The sequence below is a fragment of the Artemia franciscana genome, chromosome 20, assembly GCF_032884065.1.
Source record: "Artemia franciscana chromosome 20, ASM3288406v1, whole genome shotgun sequence".
NCBI lineage: Eukaryota > Metazoa > Arthropoda > Branchiopoda > Anostraca > Artemiidae > Artemia > Artemia franciscana.
Window position 1 is genome coordinate 12,210,340 of NC_088882.1, and position 23,288 is coordinate 12,233,627.

At 34.5% G+C, this 23,288-nt stretch overlaps 1 protein-coding gene across 1 annotated transcript in view; it reads left to right on the forward strand.

Annotated features, from left to right (window-relative positions):
• The window catches only part of LOC136039764 (somatostatin receptor type 2-like), a 188,012-nt gene that overhangs the window by 22,218 nt on the left and 142,506 nt on the right, over positions 1–23,288 (forward strand). The window contains exon 2 of the mRNA XM_065723628.1: positions 18,085–18,226. Within this exon, the coding sequence (XP_065579700.1) occupies positions 18,085–18,226 (142 nt within the window). The remainder of the gene's footprint in view (positions 1–18,084; positions 18,227–23,288) is intronic.

The following is a 23,288-nucleotide window of genomic DNA, read 5'->3' on the forward strand; positions in this document are numbered from 1 at the left end:
CGACTGTTTGTTTGTTTTCATTGATCCTTTCTTCGTTTATCATAGGTTTTTTGGTAGGGGGCAGCTTTAAACTGAAATAAATTACTATCAACCCAGAAAGTTTTTTTGTTTAATCATTTGGCCTGAGGTCTGAGGGGAGTGAACACCCCTACTTACTCCTAAACAGACCAAAATTTAAATAACAAAATAAATCTTCTGCTAAAACTAGGAATGTGACAGGTAATTAATTGGCCCGCAGCTGAAACATTAACACGGAAAAATTGTCCTTGTTTGTTTTGGTTTCAAATAAACTACAGGATGTTGCAACATCCAATTGCAATAGGACATTCTTATCTTGACGAAGGGAATATCAAGCATTTTATTTTTACTTTTTAATTGAATATCTGTTATTTTTTGGCTGAAATATTTTTGCTGCCACCCATTTGATCAACATTACAAAAAGAAAGCAAAACAGTAAAAAAACAGGTCAGATGAATGGTTCTCGGAATTCTTTCATTTTGTTACGCTAGACTTGTTACAGTTTGGATATGACAACCTGAGTTTAAATTAAATTGTTATGTTATTCAGGCCTTTATTAAATAGCCTACATGAGTCGGGCATGGAACTTAAATACGAAAAAAGATTTGACCAGGAGATAACAGCCATGATATTGTCCCTTTTCATCGAATCTAATACTTACTCTTGTGTGCTCCCAACCTCTAACACTTCCTCTTAAATCTTAAATTTTCTATGATACAATTTTTCTGTAACCTGTAATATTTTAACGCTGAGTTATATTTATGAAAACAACAATCTTGAAAGGCAATGTTCATTCAATAGCTCTAATTTTGCCACTATTCATACGTGGTGCAATGTCAATATTTTCACAAAGGCTTAGTATCCAGGGATATACAGACCTAATTTACTCCATTGGATCGGAGTCAATTTTGCCAATAAGATTATAACGCTCTTTACTGGAAATGTAGTCATTGAATAAAAAGCACTCTCCTCTCTTTCCTAAACTAGAGAAAAGATCATTTCTATTACAGGAAAAGATTAACTAGGAGGTTGAGCAAGAAATAAAAGATGTTTAAGAAGCGTAGTAGAAAATTGTGTTGCACTATTGCTGAAGAATGTTGCAGCACATTTTAACGAGAAATAAAGCAGCTTCGAATCAAGATACTGAGTCTTCTGAAGGGACACCATTAAACAATAAGCAAAAGTTTCAAGAAATTGAAGATTTTAATTCAGATTAAAAAATTACTTGAAATTGTACGTACTTGCTTAGTTCCACTTGACTCCCTGGGTTCATCCATTTTACGCCATCTAATGCGTCTTGAATTACACATATGCCGCACTGTTCCAACACGCTTTGCACAGTTCTGCCACGCCTGTCATGCATCACCTGGTGCACATGATTTTTGAAATTTGGAGACCCTTGGGTTGAGTCAGGGTACATATAAGACAATTGCAGTTTAAATGGGGATCTTGTAATCATAAGCCAAGCATTTGACTCAAGCATCTATGGCCCTAGATGGTTGGTGTGTTTGTCTCATTTGTTTTCAGTCACCGCATCTCAAAACAATATAAGCGAAAAAAAATCGTAAGATGAATCAAACAGTTCGTGGTAACGAACTGTAGTAAGGAGCGACCCGGCTCAATAGTAACCAAAACTCTAAAAAATGGAATTTTGATACCAATACCTACATCAAAAGAATTGCATTTTAATGCTGATTTTAAATATATAAATTTCATCAAGTTTAGTCTTACCCATCAAAAGTTACGAGCCTGAGAAAATTTGCGTTATTTTAGAAAATAGGGGGAAACGCCCCCTAGAAGTCATAGAATCTTAACGAAAATCACACCATCAGATTCAGCGTATCAGAGAACCCTATTGTAGAAGTTTCAAGCTCCTATCTACAAAAATGTGGAATTTTGTATTTTTTGCCAGAAGGCAGATCACGGATGCGTGTTTATTTGTTTTTTTGTTTTTTTGTTTTTTTTTTCCCCAGGGGTGATCGTATCGACCCAGTTGTCCTAGAATGTTGCAAGAGGGCTCATTCTAACGGAAATGAAAAGTCCTAGTGCCCTTTTTAAGTGACCAAAAAAATTGGAGGGCACCTAGGCCCCCTCCCACGCTAATTATTTTACCAAAGTCAACGGATCAAAATTCTGAGATAGCCATTTTATTCAACGTAGTCGAAAAACCTTATAACTATGTCTTTAGGGACGACTTACTCCCCCACAGTCCCCATGGGAGGGGCAACAAGTTACAAACTTTGACCAATGCTTACATATAGTAATGGTTATTGGGAAGTGTACAGGCGTTTTCAGGAGGATTTTTTTGGTTGGGGGAGGGGTTGAGAAGAGGGGGATATGCTGGGGGAACTTTCCATCGATAATTTGTCATGGGGGATGAAAATCTCCATGAAGGGAGCGCAGGATTTACTAGCATTATTTAAAAACACAATGAAAAAATAAATATGAAAAAGTACTTTCAGCTGGAAGTAAGGAACAGCATTAAAACTTAAAACAAACAGAAATTATTACCCATTTGAGGGGCTCACCTCCTCCTAATACCTCGCTCTTTACGTTAAAGTATTTTTAGTAATTTCAACTATTTATTCTACGGCTTTTGTGATTCTGGGGTCATTCTTAATGAATTGGGACAAAATTTAAGCTTTAGTGTAAAGAGCGAGGATCTGACAAGGGGGCGAACCCCCTCATATATGTAATAAAAATATGAGAATACAAAAGTTCTTTACGTAAGCTAATTTATAAGTTACGTAAATCTCTTACTAATAAAAATATTCGTAAAAAATTAAAAGTTCTAGTTGCCTTTTTAATTAACCAAAAAATCGGAGGGCAACTAGGCTTCCTCCCCCGCTCGTTTTTCTCAAAATCATTCGATCAAAATTATGAGAAAGCCATTTAGCCAAAAAAAAAAAAAAAAATGCAAATTTCGTTTTAATTATTCCTCTGCGGAGAGCCAAAATCAAAACATGCATTGATTCAAAAACGTTCAGAAATTAAATAAAAAAAAACAAGTTTTTTTAACTGAAAGTAAGGAGCGACATTAAAACTTAAAACGAACAGAAATTACTTCGTATATGAAAGAGGCTGCTTCCTCATCAACGCCCCGCTCTTTACGCTAAAGTTTTTTACTGTTTTAAAAAGAAGAATTGATAGACAGAGTCAAACTTTAGCGTAAAGAGCGGGGCGTTGATGAGGAAGCAGCCTCTTTCATATACGAAGTAATTTCTGTTCGTTTTAAGTTTTAATGTCGCTCCTTACTTTCAGTTAAAAAAACTTGTTTTTTTTTATTTTCTCTTTAAGAAACCGCTCATAAAATTAACACAAAAGAGCTTTGCATAAGCATTACTTAGTTTTGATGTGGATTTTTTCCTTCTTCCTAACTGGTTCTTCGTGGTAGGTTAAATACAGTGGAGGCAATTCCTATTCAGGAACAAACACCATTGCTAAAGCTGCCATTTTCATCCATAGCAAAGACGTATCCAGGGGGGACGGGGTACGAGTTTTGAACCTGTTCTCCTGAAATTTTTGTACGACTTGTAAGAAAATAGTAAAAATGCATCCCCCAAGAATAAAAATCCTGGAACCACCCTTGATCAATAGTATATTTTAGTTATTTTACATTGTCCAACACTTCTACCTCAGACAGGTTAAGCGTGAGAGAAAAAAAAAAAAAAAAGGTAAAGGATGCGGCATTTAGACTTTACAGTCCGTACCGGCGGTGCTGATCTCCGTTTCTTGGCCCTTCAGCCAGGAAGTGCAATGGGGGGTTGGGGGCCAGCCAACCTGTGCTTTCGCACACCCTTCCTGTTTACCTTCCCCAGATTTCTCCAGGTACCCATTTAGAGCTGGGTCGACTCTGGCTAAGCTTACAGGATCACGCCACTGACCCCCGTCCCAAACTGAAGAATTGGGTACACCGGGATTCGAACCCACGTCCTCTCAGACACAGGATCCCGAATCCAGCGCACCAACCCACTCGGCCAGGGCGGCCGAGTGGGTTGGTGCCAGGGCGGCGTGAGAGGAGCTTGAAACTCTTAATTTTTTCACTACCTTTTACTACAAACTTTAAGGTCCATGGGCAAAGAGGTTCAGAGAATTCGTTTGGTATCCCTAGTACCTCCTAGAAAGAGCTCCTAAGTGGAACCACGCCACCTGTATAATGGACGTAAGTCACACTTACGTCAGGACTCACCTTGCATTGCTTTCGTCATGACCAAGCTGACGGATGCTAGTCTAACTCTGAAATTGATATCGCATCGTGACAATCGTTCACTATTGATGATGCATGGATAAGGCCATAATGTTAAATTATAAGTTGTACTGTCATTTATCATGAAAGCTACTCTGTCTTGGCACATCGATACCGATATTTCATTTTTGATTAGTGAATTAGTGAATTTTGATTAGTGATTAGGCTGACATAAAATCTCCAAAGAAGACCAAAGTGACCCGTTTGTGACCGCACCTGTGTTCTGGTACATATCTGAACGAGATTGGCGGGAAAATTAGTTCAGTGTTCACGTTGACTTTGAAGTTTTAGTCACTTTAGAACTGAGAAAAAAATGGAAATAAAACAAGGAGAGCATTGGCAATACATAAATATTAGTTAAGAATGCTTCAACGCCTTCAATGAAGAATTGATTGGCTCCTAGATAAGATTTTGACTCTACTAAAGGAATAGATTCGTTAGGTAGTTCAGCAAGAGGTGAAAGATTTTTTTTATCCCTTCCTGATTTAGACTGTAGTGCTTTGCTCTTTTCATTTCGATGGTTAATTGATACGGTCTCACGCTTTCTGAAGATATGGTCTCAGTATAACTTGAAAATCGGTCAAGGGCATTGAAGCCTTACTTTCATCATGGAAGTATCTAGTAGGCTTTAACTACTTTGTTCGTCAAGACAAGTGCTGGACACCTCAACAGTATTCATTTTGCTTAAAATTGTTCTTTGCACGTTACTTCCGACAGAATATATCTTCTTTTATGCCATGTTCTTATAGCTCGTGCTGCTACAGCGTTTATAGAAAGCTTACCATTTGCTATGCATACCTCTTCTCATCTACGTTCATATATTGCTCTCTCAAATACAAAATATACAAAGATTTATGTTCCTTATGAAACATGCGACTCTGTGACAAGCTTACAGCTGTAGTTTCTACTGAAAGGACTATCAGCAGATTCTATCAGAACTACCCATTGACAGAGCTAAATATTCTAACTTTGGTTAAAACAAATGGGATAATAGTTTTTTTTTCATATTCTATTTATTATTTTTCAGCCTATTTTTCAATCTAAGAAAAATGCAAAGCAAGATTCAAAAACATATTTGGGACGGATCTATTTGCAAGTGGGAGAAGGGCGTGAAAAACATTCAAAAATTGGTCTCTAATAATATATCTAAGTAAATTTCAATGTCTTGTTTATTAGTAATTGATAAATAAGTTCAGGAAAATTAAAAAATTCAAAGGAAAGTTGTTAGAACCACAACCGAATTGATAAAGAGACATGTTCATGTTTGTGATTAGTATGCGTTTGAGTATTTGATCTTATTCCATCCGTGGAAAATTTCTCTCTGAAAAATTTTCCCCAAATATAAAATTGAGCAGCCAAAGTGAAATAAGATAAATTAAAAGAACTAATAAAAATGTATGATTGTTAACCAGCTTTCGTCTTACGTCAGAACACGAAAATCATGCGACTGCAGAAAATTTCCACATCAAGGACATTATAGGAAATATTAACCTTAAGAAGGGAAATTTTGAAATAAAAATCCCAAGAAGACACTCACGTGAAGTATATCAAAAGTGATATAACTTTTCCATTAAATTTATGATGCAAATAGCATAAAACACATTTCAAGCCTTCAAAGCTCAGAGGATAGGTTACCAATATTTATTGACAGCACCAACATCGTCTGGGATAAAACAGTTTTTCTCAATAAAAAGGTGGCAATTTCGTCATTTATGCTGGCAAGGAAAATGAGAAGGCAACTTTGTCATTCCATATCTTTGATATTTGTTGTTTGGTATTTGATATTTGTTGTTTGATATTTGTTGATATTTGTTGGATGGGATACCATTCTTAATAAATGATCTTTTTTAATGCTTGAGGAGAAGTTAAGGTTTCCACTATTTGTACGGAAATGAATAACTATAACAACAAGAACATTCTTGTTCTGGCTAGCTAATATGTGCAAACACATTAATGTTTCTAATTTTCTTGAAATTTTGAAGATATTATGGGATTACGTAATTGACTAAATATCAAATAAATTATGTTTGAATGAAAGATAACATCATAGTATTTCATATACACTACAATTACGAGGGAGAAAGACTTAAAATTTACCAAACATTTGAGGTGGATTGTGGCTGTTAATGAGAATGAAACCACTAATTTTTTTTTGTTACGAAAATTGGTGTCTAAACAGATCTTTTGAACAACTTTTTTTCTGCATATCAATTATGTTATAAAAGCCTCTTATTTATGTTTGACAGGAACAAAAATAATTCCATTTACATTGCAGTCATATATTTACAAAAAGTGACTCTCCCTAGTCCTTTAAAGTGCTTTGTCTCAAATGGGAATCATTAACAAAGAAATATTTTTTGTCTTCATGAATTCTTTTCTCTTTCATTCGAGTCCCACTGCGTCTGTTTATTACTTATTTTTCTTAATCTGGATCTACAGAATGTAGTTTCTCAAATGGGCTAACTGTCTCCACAACCAATGATTCAATCTACGGTGTTGATATTACAGGGTGTGGTACATTCCCAAACAATTTTCTTTGCTTATTTTTCTTCAGCCTGTCTTTCCTTTCCCAAGAATAAAACTAAAGAGGTACTAAGGATTTTTGAGGATAATGCTTCTTTCCTTTATGGAATACTATAAATCCCAGAGGTGTTTCTGTAATTTATGAGGAGCTTTGATAAAGAATATTACAGAAAAAGAACAAAGTATTCTGAATTGATATGTTTTATTTTTACTATTAGATTAAGTTTGCTTTAATTTGTTATAGGCAAAGCTTAAGCGTTGGATCTGATCAAATATCCGTTTTTTATACTTTTGGATACTATTGGCACGGGTCACAGCCATTGCAGAATAAAAAATCTTTAACGTAATCTAAGTCGGATTTTACATGATAAGGTGAACATATTTTTAGAACCCTGTCGACTAAAGAAATTACTACCCCTCTTTTTACACAAGGAGGATGATTTGACGAGAAATGTAGAAAACATAGAAATATAGAAATGTAAAAAAACATAATCTCTCGGCTTCTTTCAAAACTGAACAAAAAGCTGAACATTTTTTCAACTCGGAAAGGATAAAACGGACCCTATACTAGGTAGTGGTGTTTACAGAGTCCCGTGTTCATGTGGAAAATTTTACATTGGCAGGACCCATCAATAACTGGGGGAACGAATGCATGAACACAAAATTTTGATAGATAAGTCCCTGAGATTTGAAAATAAAAATGACAATTTTGATTCAGCTCTGGCCCAGCATATATACGAAAATCCTGACCATTTAGTTCTTTTTGAAGAGGCAACTTTAATATCTACCGTAAATGGCCTACCGCAATCTTTTAAAGAGGCAGTTGAGATAAAAAAACATATAAATAGAAATTTGGCTATAAATAGAGACACGGGAGATATTTCCTTATGCCCAATTTATAACAATTTAATATTAAAAGACTCTATGAATATTTTCGCCCAGTCTAATTTAAGACAACCTGTCCGCATATCTAATGAAAACCGAAATTGTAGACAAGGGAAATCTGTTGCAAGGCAAAGGATACTTATTCCATCTAATTGGTTCTTTCATTGATTTCAAGTTGGTTTTTGTTGTTTGATTCAGTGTCTTTTTTCCTCTCGTACTGTTCACTTAAGAAGGTTAGATTTTGGTGTTGTTTCTTCTTTTTTTCTCTTTTTTCTTTTTCCTCTTTCTTATTTTTTTCTTTTTTTGAGCACTGAGGACGACTTGGTGGAGGTCCTTGTCGAAATATTTGCTTGTTTTTCATATTTTGCTACTGGCTGACAAAATCCTCTTTTTTTCACCTATTTGATTTTTGTCTTTTCTTTTATTATTTCCTTTCTTGTTTTCATACAGTGATTTATCAAAGTGAATCAACAATTATGAGGAAGGATGGAGAAATTTGTATGGGGGGAGGCTGTAAGTGTGCCTAAAACTTCAAAAAGCCTATTCGTCCCTAAATTTTTGATCGCTTGATGAAATTTCATACAAGTATGAGGATCTCAGAGAGGGGAGAAATTAATCTATATTCTCCCTTTAGCCCTGGGCATATTTTTGGACTATACCTGTAATACAGGTGTTGCGGGGTGTAAGCTCCTCTGTTATTTAGTAAAACATTACATGTAGCAGAATGTTAGATTTATGCACTGGCCAGCACAAACAGTAAAGCGGAGGGAGGGATATCATCAGAACCGCCAAAAACTTTATTTTTAACTGAAATTAAAATGAGATTATTTCTGCTTTTTCTAATTAAACACATATTGTATTGTCTTCTCGTATATTTAGAGAGCGGTGGGGGAGGGGTGTCATTAACCTCCTGTCTCCCATATCAGCGTTTATGTGAGGCATCCCTATAAAGAAGACTGGTTCGAAGAATTCTCCTTGAAAACCGAAAAAATGAGGACCTTATAACTAATTAGCGTGTTTCATAACCCTTCTAATAAAAATTTGGAGGGGTGGACTTTTCAACAGATGATTATTCACAAATCATTACTACTCGAATATCAAATTCAAAAACAGGGGCTGAAGGAGGGAACAGCAGCCTCCTTCACGTCTAAGAGAGTCAATGCTCTTCAGTAGTTCGTAGAAACAAACTTTAAGTGAAAGGCCCTAGTCAATAGAAAACGAAAATGTTTTGATTAAAATACATCCAATAGCAAAGTTGATTATTTATACTCATTCTAAATATGCGCAATATTTTAGTTTCAATTTTAATTACCAAACCCTATTAGCACATGAAAATGTGACCATTTTTAGAAATGAAGACTGAATCCCCCAAAAAGAGGTGTGATTCTATTGAAAAGATTATGGAAAAAGGGCTTATAGAATGAGCATTTAAAGATCGATTGAATATTTCAAGTAACAACAGGGTCCATGCAAAAGCAATTTTCCATTTTCTCGCATTTTGGCGTAGGACATAGTAATTATTATCCGAGCAAGCCAAATTTGTTCGAAAAAAAAATCTAGAGAGCTATTGAAAGGTTAATTATATAGCCTCCTAGTCTCAGAGATCGCACTGGGATTCGTCCCTGAATGTAATTACAGTTTATAAAAATGAACCAGCTCTATAGATCTTTCATCCAAATTACTAATTCATTCAGCTCAAAGTTCCCCTCAACACACCCTGAAAGTTTCAGCTGAATACCCTTAGAGATTCCTAGGATACTGCATACGCCCTGCCCATTTCTAGCATGCGCGCTTTTTATAACCTAGATGCACGTAGTTCGTTTTGATTTAGTATTGAAAATTCATTAGTCTTGCAATATTTATTGCATATATAAAATTTTGGCAATCCGTACAAACACAGGAAGCTCCGATTTGACTCATCACCCTCCTGAGCGATCCTTGAGAGTTTCAGCTTAATATCCTTAACCCTTGCTGAAGTATTTTAGATACGCGCTTCTGATAGCCTGGAAAAACAAAGGGTCTTTTGATATGATTATACTTTTTGCAGTAGTCGTAGCTGTAGTAGTAGTGTTAATAGTATTAGTTGTAACATTAGTATTAGTAGTAGTAGTAACAGAAGTAGTAGTAGTAGTAGTAGTAGTAGTAGTAGTAGTAGTAGTAGTAGTAGTAGTAGTAGCAGTAGTAGCAGTAGTAGTAGTAGTAGTAGTAGTAGTAGTAGTAGTAGTAGTAGTAGTAGTAGCAGTAGTAGTAGTAGTAGTAGTAGTAGTAGTAGTAGTAGTAGTAGTAGTAGTCGTAGCTGTAGTAGTAGTGTTAATAGTAGTAGTTGTAGCATTAGTATTAGTAGTAGTAGTAGTAACAGAAGTAGTAGTAGTAGTAATAGTAGTAGTAGTAGTAGTAGTAGTAGTAGTAGTAGTAGTTGTAGCAGTAGTAGGTGTAGTAGTAGTAGTAGTAGTAGTAGTAGTAGTAGTAGTAGTAGTAGTAGTAGTAGTAGTAGTAGTAGTAGTAGGAGGAGGAGCAGTTTTAGTAGTAATAGCATTAGTACCCGTAGCAGTAGCAGAATTAGAAAAGTTGAAGTAGCTGTAACAGTAGTAGTACACTACCTTTTGGTTAGTTTAGTATCCTCCTTAACATGCTCTTAAAGTTTCATCTCAATACTTTAAACCGCTTTTGAGGCACTGATGACTCCCCCATTTGGCAACCTGCATGCAAAAAGTATGTTTGATTTAATTCATCTCAACGTTTCCTGGACATTTCCTTGCCCCTATTCATAGCATTAGTTATAGTAGCAACAGTAGTATTAGTAGTAGTAGTAGTAGTAATAGCAGTATTAGCAGCATTAATAGTAGTGGTAGTATTAATAAGATTAGTAGCAGTAATAGTAGTAATATTATTAGTATTAGCTGAAGAAGTATGTTCATACTGCAATTTTATCGGTTCAACATTCCCCTCAACATGCCCTGAAAGTTTCGACTTAAAACCCTAAGCCACTCCAGATTTATTGGTAATACGCCTTTTTTACAACCTGCCCGTACGTAGCGTGTTTTTGTTTAGTTCAACACCTCCCTCAACATACCCTGAAAGTTTCACTATAATACCCTTCCCTGTTTGGAGACCCAGGACCAACGGAGACAGGCAGTGCTATTGTGCTGCTTAGAATAATAATTTGCCCGATATGGCTCACACTGCGTATAGGTGCTATTCTTGGAACAATAATAATTATTTTAGACGACCTAATTCAACATAGGACCGCCTGTATTTTTCGCGTTGCTGGCAACAATTAATGTCCAGTTCTTCCTTATTCTCGAAATAATGAGCAGCATCTCTAATCCGATGGGTATTACACCCAAGTAATTCCAGTCCAAGATCCAAGCACTTTCAGTCGCCCATTCTCTGCTTCAGACTGTCTACCAGTAGGTTCTGGAGCTCAATTCTACAGACCACTAATCTAAGATGGTTGGAGCAGCAAAACCCTTTTATGAGCAGTTTTCAGTCCAAACAGAAAATCTAAAACATTCGGTTACCATCCTCAACATACCCTGAAAGTTTCAATGGGTCCCTGTTTGGAGACCCATGACCAACGGAGACAGGCAGTGCTATTGTGCTACTTAGAATAATAATTTGCCCGATATGGCTCACACTGCGTATAGGTGCTATTCTTGGAACAATAATAATTATTTTAGACGACCTAATTCAACATAGGACCGCCTGTATTTTTCGCGTTGCTGGCAACAATTAATGTCCAGTTCTTCCTTATTCTCGAAATAATGAGCAGCATCTCTAATCCGATGGGTATTACACCCAAGTAATTCCAGTCCAAGATCCAAGCACTTTCAGTCGCCTATTCTCTGCTTCAGACTGTCTACCAGTAGGTTCTGGAGCTCAATTCTACAGACCACTAATCTAAGATGGTTGGAGCAGCAAAACCCTTTTATGAGCAGTTTTCAGTCCAAACAGAAAATCTAAAACATTCGGTAAACCATCCTCAACATACCCTGAAAGTTTCAACATAATACCCTTCCCTGTTTGGAGACCCATGACCAACGGAGACAGGCAGTGCTATTGTGCTACTTAGAATAATAATTTGCCCGATATGGCTCACACTGCGCATAGGTGCTATTCTTGGAACAATAATAATTATTTTAGACGACCTAATTCAACATAGGACCGCCTGTATTTTTCGCGTTGCTGGCAACAATTAATGTCCAGTTCTTCCTTATTCTCGAAATAATGAGCAGCATCTCTAATCCGATAAGTATTACACCCAAATCATTCCAGTCCAAGATCCAAGCACTTTCAGTCGCCCATTCTCTGCTTCAGACTGTCTACCAGTGGTTCTGGAGCTCAAATCTAAAGACCACTAATCTAAGATGGTTGGAGCAGCAAAACACTTTTGTGAGTCCAGTTAGAAAATTCAGTCCAAATAGAAAAACCAAGACATTCGGTTACTATAAGCAGACCCCTCCTTATTTCCTATTTTGAAACCACTGTCAGTGCCAGATCAACAAATCAGACGGACAAGAATCATGAGATTTTTCAAACTTGTTAGTAAGATATTCTATATTTTATAATCAACTGACTAGTTTCAGATCCGAGACAAAGGTTCGGGAAGAATTCCAGTAACTCAAGGCTTAGAAGTAGCTCAAGGCGTAAAATACCGACCCAAGCTCACCAAAACTCGTGGATTTAAATATAGTACAAGAGTTTGTAAATGAATTGCCTGCGCTATCATTCAACGAGTTGCCCTTTGGGTAAGAATTTTGGATCGTAGAGAGAGACTCGGAAAAATTTCCTGGTAATTCAAGGCTTAGAAGCCTTTGAACCAAGTTCACCCCAGTTCCTTGATGGACGCCGTTTTAAGTACCTCAAATGAAAGATTCTTATTCAATGCTTAAGAGGATTAACCAAAATCTTCGAACAGCAAAGGACCAATGAGTGACTTAACGATTTATCAGTCATTGCAACCCATCAACAAAAAGCGTAAAATGCCGACTATAATATACCCGTCGAGGCCGTTCTGTTGTATGTTCAAAATTAAGAAACTTAAATCTCTTTTATTTTGGAGCAATTCGGGGTACATTGTGGAAGGTAATATTTTTATTTATTCTATAGGCTACACGTCGGATGATAGCGGAAACTCCTCTAAGATAGAATCAGCTTCAAACTAATATTATAGGTGATTACAGAAATTCAGGACACCCACTATTTGCTTAATTACACTTGGGGTTTGGTGTTCCTCGCATAAAACTGCTCAGTTCAAGGCTAATAATTATATTTCAGTCCTGAGTTACATATAAAGTATAATTTAGAAGGCTAAAGAAATGTTTTATTTCTGCTATTAAGACGAATTTGGAGTAGGCTTCAACTAAACAGCAAACAATAAAAAGCGACTTTTCCCTAGTGCTTTTAGTCAACTGGAAACACTTGAAAACTGCTAATTTTATTTTTGCCAGAATGAATTGTGTGTTGGTCTATTGTATTCCTACTGTCTTCATTCTTTGTTTTTTTAATCTGAAAAAGGACAGTCTAGTTGCTAACTCGGATATATGGATAGCAATTGTGTTACAAAACCGGCTTACTTTATTTACTGATAATTCAAGAATTGGTTTCAATACAGAATATATAGGAGTCAGCTTTGCTTTAATCATACTAACTGAATATGCTAGCATTCTTTTTATATCTTTATTATTTAGTAAAGTTTTCTTTTTCGTCTCTTTCTTTTAGAGATATTGATTTATACTTATCCTGGAAGATTTATTTCATAAGATTTTGGAAGAGTACATCAAGCAAGCCAACTATTCTACTATAAACAACACAATTTATTGTGAACTTATAGGTACAGTACAAAGAATACTGAACCTACGAATTGCATAACAGTCAAGTGTTATACAAAAAAAAATAAAATTTACAAAAACATCAATAACGACGAAGACCACACTGCCTTTCCATAACAAACACCAAAAACCAGAAGAACAATAGGGAATTTTTTAAGACAGTGGGAAACAAATTAGAATGAATATTTCGGCCCTATGTCCAAGGGCCATTCTCAGCAATACAAATAAGAAAAAACAACTTACAAGAGGATAAAATCGATAAAACTAAAATGAACAGTTTTTCAAAACAGTCCCAGCATCCTTACCTCAGCGAAGTTCAACCAGGATTGATAAATAAATTTTTATGAAACGAGGCAATTCATTGAAATGAAAGAAAATGATTTAAAAATAGGTTTTTAATGCCAGCCTTGCTTTTTTCGCTGCTGATCTTATAGGTGTATTTGTGACAGGTTCTGTGTTGATATCGATTGGTTTTTTATAATATTTCGTAAGGCCATTTTTAATTAAATTTGTGTATAAAGCATTCAGCAAATATTCTCCTAAATCCATATTTAAGGAAATATTATTATTAATCTTAAGTCTGAATTCAATTGCTTCTCGAACTAATTGCTTTATGCCTAGATAATTCCTAATAATGGTGGATTCTTCAAAAAGTATTTTGTGGCTAGGATTTTCGAAAACATGGCTGCTTAAAGCAGAATCAAAAGAAACAGAAGTAATGATATAATTCAGAGCTTTGGTGATATCATCTTTATGTTATTGTAGGCGTTCCTCGAAATTCTGGTGGGTTTTCCCTACATAGAATTTGCCACAGTCGTATGGTATTTGATAGACACCTCTTTGGCGAGTAATTGGTGTCTTATCTTTACCAGAACTTAGAATTATTATGATTTTCAAACTATTGGTAAATACAACATACAGATTATTTTGTGTGCATACTTTTTTAAGATATCTAGTGATTTTTGGGATGTATGGGAGGTAAATTATGTTTTGGGGCTTATTGGGATTTTCACATGGTAAATTATTATTGATTTTATGGGGGTGTCTTTTGACTCAACGGTTAATTGTATTATTAATAAATAAAAGAGGATACCCATTTCCAAAAAGTATGTCCCTGATAAAGTCTAGTTCAGCTCTGATGTAGGAATCAGAACAAATATTCAGGGCACGATCTACGAGAGATATTACGACATTTCTTTTAACTTGTAGGGGGTGATTTGATTCAAAAGGTAAATATCTTTTTTTTGTGTTGGTTTTTTGTAAATAATTTAATTGAGTTCATCTAGGTTGCGAATAATTAGAACATCTAGGAATGAGATTTTATTTACAATTTCAATTTCTAAGGTAAACTGTAAATTCCTATCATATGTATTAAGGTGATCTAAAAAGCCCCAAGTGCATTTTCCTCATAGTACCAAAGTGAAATTACGTCATCCATGTAACGTCCCCAAAAGATATGTTTAAAAAAATATGAATTTAATTCCCAATTTCCAATATGCTCTACATGAATATTCGCCAGTAACCTGGAAAGAGGCGCACCCATGGGTAAGCCATTTATTTGTTGGTAAAAAGAATTACGGAATTGGAAATACATTGAATACTTGTTACAAAGTTTGAAGATAATGAAAGTAATTTTACCATTTTGTTTTACGTAATACGAAAGATTACGACACAAAAATTTAAGCACACCTAAATGACAAAACTACAAATTAAACTATAACCCACGATCATACTGATCAGTTTGCTAACACAATTATAAAAGAATTAAAAGATCTAATACAAAATGGTAAAATTACTCCACAATTATATAATAAATTTTTTCCCCCGAGCCAGCTTTTGTCCAAAATTTTATGGTCTACCAAAATTACATAAGCAAGACATTCCTTTAAGGCCAATTGTAGCTTGTATGAAAGCCCCCGCCTCGAACATTGGAAAATTGTTATGTACAGCCTTCATTCCTTTGCTTTTTTCTCAAAAATCTTATATATGTAATTTGGTCGATTTAGTTGAAAAACTCAAAAACGTAAATATTTCAAAAAATACAATTATCAGTAGCTTTGACGTTGCGTCTATGTATACAAATATTAATGTAGCAGAATCCAAGAAATCATTAGAAAATGAAATAAATGAAAATTATGACTTGATAGAAGTTTCAGCAACAGGATTAGATTGCGCCGTTTTAATGACATTGGTTAAACTTTGTAACAAGTATTCAATTTATTTCCAATTCCGTAATTCTTTTTACCAACAAATAAATGGCTTACCCATGGGTGCGCCTCTTTCCAGGTTACTGGCGAATATTCATGTAGAGCATATTGGAAATTGGGAATTAAATTCATATTTTTTTAAACATATCTTTTGGGGACGTTACATGGATGACGTAATTTCACTTTGGTACTATGAGGAAAATGCACTTGGGGCTTTTTAGATCACCTTAATACATATGATAGGAATTTACAGTTTACCTTAGAAATTGAAATTGTAAATAAAATCTCATTTCTAGATGTTCTAATTATTCGTAACTTAGATGAACTCAAACAAATACAAAGTAGAAACAATAGGGGAAATCTTTTCAAGACTGTGGAAATCAATTCTGTGAATGTTTCGGCCCTATGTCCAAGGACCGTCTTCAGCACAATACGAGAGCGAGAGAGAATATATATATATATATATATATATATATATATATATATATATATATATATATATATATATATATATATATATATATATATATATATATATATATATATATATATATATATATATATATATATAAACTTACACTAAAATGTGAGAATTAAAACTAATAATGTTTTTTTAAACTTTTTTAAAAACAGCCCTAGCATCTTTACTTCAACGAAGTTAAACCAGGACTATTTTGTATTTGTTTATTTTATTTGAGTCTTGGTTGAGCTTCGTTGAAGTAAGGATGCTAAGGCTGTTTTTAAAAAAGTTTAAAAAAAATTATTAGTTTTAATTCTCACATTTTAATGTAAGTTTATTTATATATACATATTTTCTCTCTCGTTCTCGTATTGTGCTGAAGACGGCCCTTGGACATAGTGCCGAAACATTCACAGAATTGATTTCCACTGTCTTGAAAAGATTTCCCCTATTGTTTCTACTTTGTATTTGTTTGTTATGGAAAGGCAGTGTGGTATTCGTCGCTATTTTAGATGAACTCAATTTTACTATTTACAGAAAACCAACACAAAACAATATATATATTTACATTTTGAATCAAAACCGCCCCCCACAAGTTAAAAGAGGTGTCGTAATATCTCCCGTAGATCGTGCCCTGAATATTTGTTCTGATTCCTACATCAGAGCTGAACTAGACTTTATCAGGGACATACTTTTTGGAAATGGGTATCCTCTTTTATTTATTAATAATACAATTAACCGTAGAGTCAAAAGACACTCCCATAAAATCAACAATAATTTATATGCGAAAATCCCGATAAGCCCCAAAACGTAATTTACCTCCCATATATCCCAAAAATCACTAGAAATCTTAAAAAAGTATGCACACCAAATACTATGTATGTTGTATTTACCAATAATTTGAAAATCAAAAATCTCCTAAATTCTGGTAAAGATAAGACTCCAGTTACTCGCCAAAGAGGTGTATATCAATTACCATGCGACTGTGGCAAATTCTATGTAGGGAGAACCCACCAGAATTTCGAGAAAAGCCTACAACAACATAAAGATGATATCACCAAAGCTCTGAAGTCTAATATTACTTCTGTTTCTTTTGATTCTGCTTTAAGCAGCCATGTATTCGAAAATCCTAGCCACAAAATACTTTTTGAAGAATCCGCCATCATTAGCAATGATCTAGGCATAAAACAAGTAGTTCGAGAAGCAATTGAAATCAGACTTAAGATTAATAATAATTTTTCCTTAAATAGAGATTTAGGAGAATATTCATGAATGCTTTATACACAAATTTAATTAAAATGACCTAACGGAATACTATAAAAAACCAATAGAAATTAACACAGAACCTGTCACAAATAGACCTTTAAGATCAGCAGTGAAAAAAGCTAGGCTGGCATTAAAAACCTGTTTTTAAATCATTTTCTTTCATTTCAATGAATTGCCTCGTTTCATAACAATTTATTTGTCAGTCCTGGTTGAACTTCGCTGAGATAAGGATGCTGGGACTGTTTTGAAAAACTGTTCATTTTAGTTTTATCGATTTTATCCTCTTGTAAGTTGTTTTTTCTTATTTGTATTGCTGAGGACGGCCCTTGGACATAGGGTCGAAATATTCATTCTAATTTGTTTGCCACTGTCTTAAAAAATTCCCTATTGTTCTTCTTGTTTTTGGTGTTAGTACTAAAACTTTTAATTCAAGACTTCTCAGGAGGGAGGGGAGGATAAGAGGAGTTTGTGTTTTTTCTGTCACTCTTTTTTATTTTCAAATAATCAAAAACTAAACAAATCTGCACTTTTCACTATCAAACTTAATGCTCGTGAGAAATTTCTTAATTATAAAGCAAAGAAAATCTACCGTAATCATTGAGGGTTCAGTTCTAAATTACATTACTAAATGCTTATATATTCTTGCAGGTTCTTTATGGTATTGTTTTTCTCGTTGGATTCATTGGAAATTCTTTAGTCATATATGTCGTGTTAAGATACAGCAAGATGCAAACAGTGACTAATTTTTATATCCTTAATTTGGCTATTGCTGACGTGACCTTCCTAGCTGGTAAGTGTAAGCTTGTCTTTTCTGTTTATTGATTAGAAATAAAACCTTGCAAAAATAAGTCCAGAATTACCAGTACTATCAAAAACTGTATACCTCTAGTATATTACGGGAGGTTATAATTCCTGTTGACCCAACTTCACATCAGCAAAACTGTAACAGACTCCTTTACCAAAAACGCCTCACTATGAATCACGTGCAATATTATTATTCTTATTCTTATTATTAGGTGGAATCTCAGAATTGTTGCAATACCAATATTTGCTCGTTTTAAGTTAGTCTTGATAAGGGGCATTTAAAAATTTCCTATTGAACTCAATATGTTTCTAAAAAGGCAGCTATACAGTTTTTCAGATTTTCTATCGTTAAATGCTCCAATTATTTAACAAAAAATAGTAGCCTACTGCTACGAACAACTCAAAGGGGTATGTTTCAGGTGTCGTTCTTAAAGAATGGGGACAAAAATTGAAACTTTAGCGTACAGAACGAGGAGGCTTTCCCCGGAAGGTAGGTAGGTAGGTAGGTAGGTAAGTTTTATTTTATCCACAATACAAACATAAATAAAAAAATGACAACACTAATAAATTATTGCAGCAAAAAGAAAGTCCTAAGGACTTGTGCTGCAATTTCATATTATGATTTACATCTTATAAATAAATATCTAAACATAACATCTCATGATTAACCACCTAGCCTATCTTATATATAAAAAATAACAACACATACACATGAACAAAATACAACAAAATAATCATATTAAATATCATTTACCGGTATTCAGTCCCCACCCCACATCAATAAACTGCAAAAAAAGACATCAAAAACCTTCTGCCCTTCAAAACCTATTACTTAAATAAAACATTTTCAATTTATTTTTAAACCCATATAAAGTGACAGACTCCCTGATGCCAGCCGGCAAACTATTCCAAACAGAAGGCCCCAGATTACGAACCACATATGATGATCGAACTGTTTTTCTTTGTTCATGGCTTTAAAGTTGTGAATTTCTTGTATCATAATTATGGTACTCCTGATTCATGGAAAAATAATCATGAAAATACTCAGGGCATATATTTTTCATGCTCTGGAACACAAAAAATGATGCCTGGTAGTCACGAATCTGACCAACATTTAAAACATTACACCGGGAAAAGCTAGCAGTAGTTTTGGATTCAACCTGCTCTTTTATGTCCGCAATCAATCGAATGCTTTTATTTTGCAAAATCTGGATCCTTTTATAATTAGATAAGAAATTGCTAGCCAATGAACACAACCATAATCTATATAAGGATGAACAAGGGAAAAATAAATGATTTTTAAAATCTTGAACGGAAAAGTTTTTTTTACACGTCTCAAAATTCCTAGACCCCTAGCCATTTTAGCACCAATAACACTGCGATGCTTTTTCCAACTAATATTATTATCTAAATAAAACCCCAAATACCTAATTTCAAAAACTTGTTTAATGGGTAAATGTCCAAAAAAAATGTTATTATTATCATTAACTAACCTACCTGTTCTACTAAATATAATGTAATTTGTTTTAGATGCATTAACTGCTAGGGAACTACCTACTGTAAAACTGCGCAAACGTTCAAGTGCCAAATTAGCCTTATGTGCAACCTGCACCACAACTACCAATTACTGTTATCGCAGTGTCGTCCGCGAAAGAGGTCAGCGCTTCAATTCCAACATGTGAAGCCAACGAATTAACATAAATAAGATAAAGTAGAGGTCCCAGCACGGAACCTTGAGACACTCCACACTTAACACCGAACTCTCTGCTTGATATATCTGATAAAGCAACTTTGATAGTCCGGCCATGCAAATACGATGAAAACCACTTTACACAAGTACTACCTAACCCAAGCCCACTTGGTCTACTAAGAAGAGTATTAAAATCAACAGTGTCAAAGGCCTTACGGAAATCTACAAAAACAGTTAAAGGAACCATATTATTTTCAAACGCATTATCAACAAAACTTAAAAGATGGTGTACTGCATGACTAGTGGAATGTTTACTTCTGAAACCAAACTGTCCATTATACAAAATTTTCTTCGAATCCAAAAAATCATAAAATCGTTTATAAATAACTTTTTCATAAATTTTACTAAATAAAGGTAAAATGGAAATTGGTCGCCAATTACAGGGGTCTGAGGGGTCCCCACCTTTATGTAAAGGTATGATTTTAGATCGTTTCAGTTCCGACGGGAAATGCCCTTTAACCATTGAGAGATTAATTAAATGAACCAGTACCGGTAAAAGATACACCGACACATAATTAAAAGCCTTTAGGTTCAATCCATCTACACCAGAAGAATTTGATTTAAGGCTACAAACAATTTTTTCAACTTCTTCTACATTACATGGTACAAATTCAAACCCATTCTGCATGCTTGAAGGATTTACGTTAATGTTGACGGCACAACCACCTCTAGACACTTCATTCTGTATAACACTACCAATTTTCGAAAAATAATCACCCATGTAATTTGCTATTTCCAATTTATCATGAATAATTCTATTACTAGTTTTTAAATTGGTTATACACATATCTTTTTTTTCACATCCTATCACTTCACGGACAATTCCCCAAGTATCTTTTATATTACCTACCTTAATCTTCAAACGGTTTAAATAATACTCATTCTTTGCATTTCTTTTTTAATTATTTACATAATTTCTCAACTCTTTAAACTCATTTAAAATCATTTCAGATGGATTATCAAGATATTGACAATACAACTTATTTCTTTGTCTTATTAAACTCAAAATTTCATCATTTATCCACGGCTTTCTCGGTTTAGCTTTCTTGCAATTAATTTTATTCAATGGGCAATTTTTCTCAAACACAGGGTAAAGAATATCTGAAAAAATGTTAAAAGCTTTTGAAGCATCATCCTTTTCATTGTAAACCACCTCCCAATCCAACGAACTAACTTCATTTTTAAATTTAGCCAGATTAACTTCTTTCATGTCACGCCGAAGAATCTTGTTTTTTCTTTTAATTTTACAATGTGATAACTTCTGCAACAAACAAAGAAGCGGTAAGTGGTCCGAACCAGAATGGATTAATACATCACACATGCTATCTTCCACCATAACTTCACTGACGAAAACATTATCAATCAAAGTTGCAGAATGGTCTGTTAATCGGGATGGGATAGAATTTAATGGGAAAAGACCAAATGAAAGCATGACATTAAGGAAATCCAAATTTTTGGCTTGAAGATCTAATAAATCAAAATTAAAATCACCTATGATTACAATTTTATCAAAATTTCGATTTATTTCAGATATTAAAATTTCGAATTCCTCTAGGAAAAAATCCGGACTAGCACCAGGGGGTCTATACACCGATGAAATAAGAAGTGGATTATTATTACTTGTCACTATTTCAATAGCAAAAGTTTCAATCTTACCTTCAATCCATAAAGATAAATCTTCCCTTACTTTAAATTTTATATTATCCTTGATTATGAATGCTAAACCTCCCCTTCCCATCAATGACCGGTTCTTGGAAATAAGTGTGTAACCTGGAAAATTAAATAACGAAGCAGGACACTGTTCACTAATAAATGATTCACAAATACCTATCACTTGCACCTCACTGTCAAGTTTGTTAATTATATCAACTACATCTTCATGTGAAGTAGTTAAATGACAATTCCAGTGGAGAATCTGGAATCCGGACAGCATAACGGGTGCACTCACATCATCTACTGCAACATATTTACTAAGCCTTGCAGGCTGTTTATCCGAAAATTCCGACCGGCTACCAACATCACTCGACAAAATATTATCCAACGAAAAGCGATTATTTTCTAACTGTAGTAATCGTGAAAACATTCATAAATAAATCATCCTACTTCCTATTAAAGAACTATTACTACGAAAGAATGTAAATACTAAAGTACACATTTATAACTACTAAAACGAAAAAAAAAAACTCAGATTATATGTCGTCACATCTCCACAGTCGGCGTGTCCGAGCGTCATTTCCAGATCGAGCGAAAATACGGCCGTGATCGGACCATACGTTATGGTTACCTAACCTATCACGAGCCAGTTGCAGAATTTCTCGTCGCTTCTTAGTTAAACTTTCTGACACAAATATACCAGATTTGGCCAGTTTGCTCTTAGCAGCAAATACCTTTCTAGCCACATCCTTAGACGAAAACTGGGCGAGTACCGGTGCAATCATATCAGGCCGCGTAAGATTCGCTGGAAGGGTAAATCTATACACTTTAGTTAGTTCCGAAACATAAACTTGTACGCCCATCTTGTCCGAGATAATATTATTAATACACATTTCATGGATTCTTATTCATGGATAATTCTCCCCCTGAAAAATTCTATCTGCGTAAATATCCAATCCCCCGTTCCCCAAGATATTTCCGTATATTTTCCCATACAAAATATTATATATGAACAGTGGGCAAATTGCATAGCTTACAGCCCTTTTTCCTAAATTTGTGAGGGGCTATGTCATGCCCAGAGGCATTGTTGTTGGACCTTTGAAGTGTGCTGAATCAAAATATCCTTAAATTTTGACCGGAAGTCATTGGTAATTAAAGGGTTGAGGTGAGACTAGTTGGCCTTCAATCTTTTTTTTTCGCTTAAAAAGGGGACGGAAACTTTTAATTTCCGTTCAAGTGAGTGCTCTCCCAATCATCCAGGAATATCCTTTTGATACGACCACCCCCGAAAAAAAAACAACAACAAATGATATTTATTACACCAAAATTACTAATTTCACATTTTTGTATATAGGAGCTTGTAACCTTGGCAGTAGGTTTCTTTGATATGCTGAATGTTAACGGCGTGTTTTTTTTTTTTTTATTAAGCTCACTTGACTTTTTGGAGGTGTCCCCCCCCTTTTTGGAAAATCAGACAAATTTCATTAGGATTGTAGCTTTTTATAAGAAGCATTAAACTTAAGACTTTTATATATTTGGAATTAATATAAAAATATTTTAAATTGCTTAAATTATATCTAGATAAGGAAGCCCATCTCCGAAATCATCAGTCTTAACGTTGAAGTTATCTTTTTTTTTCTTTAAA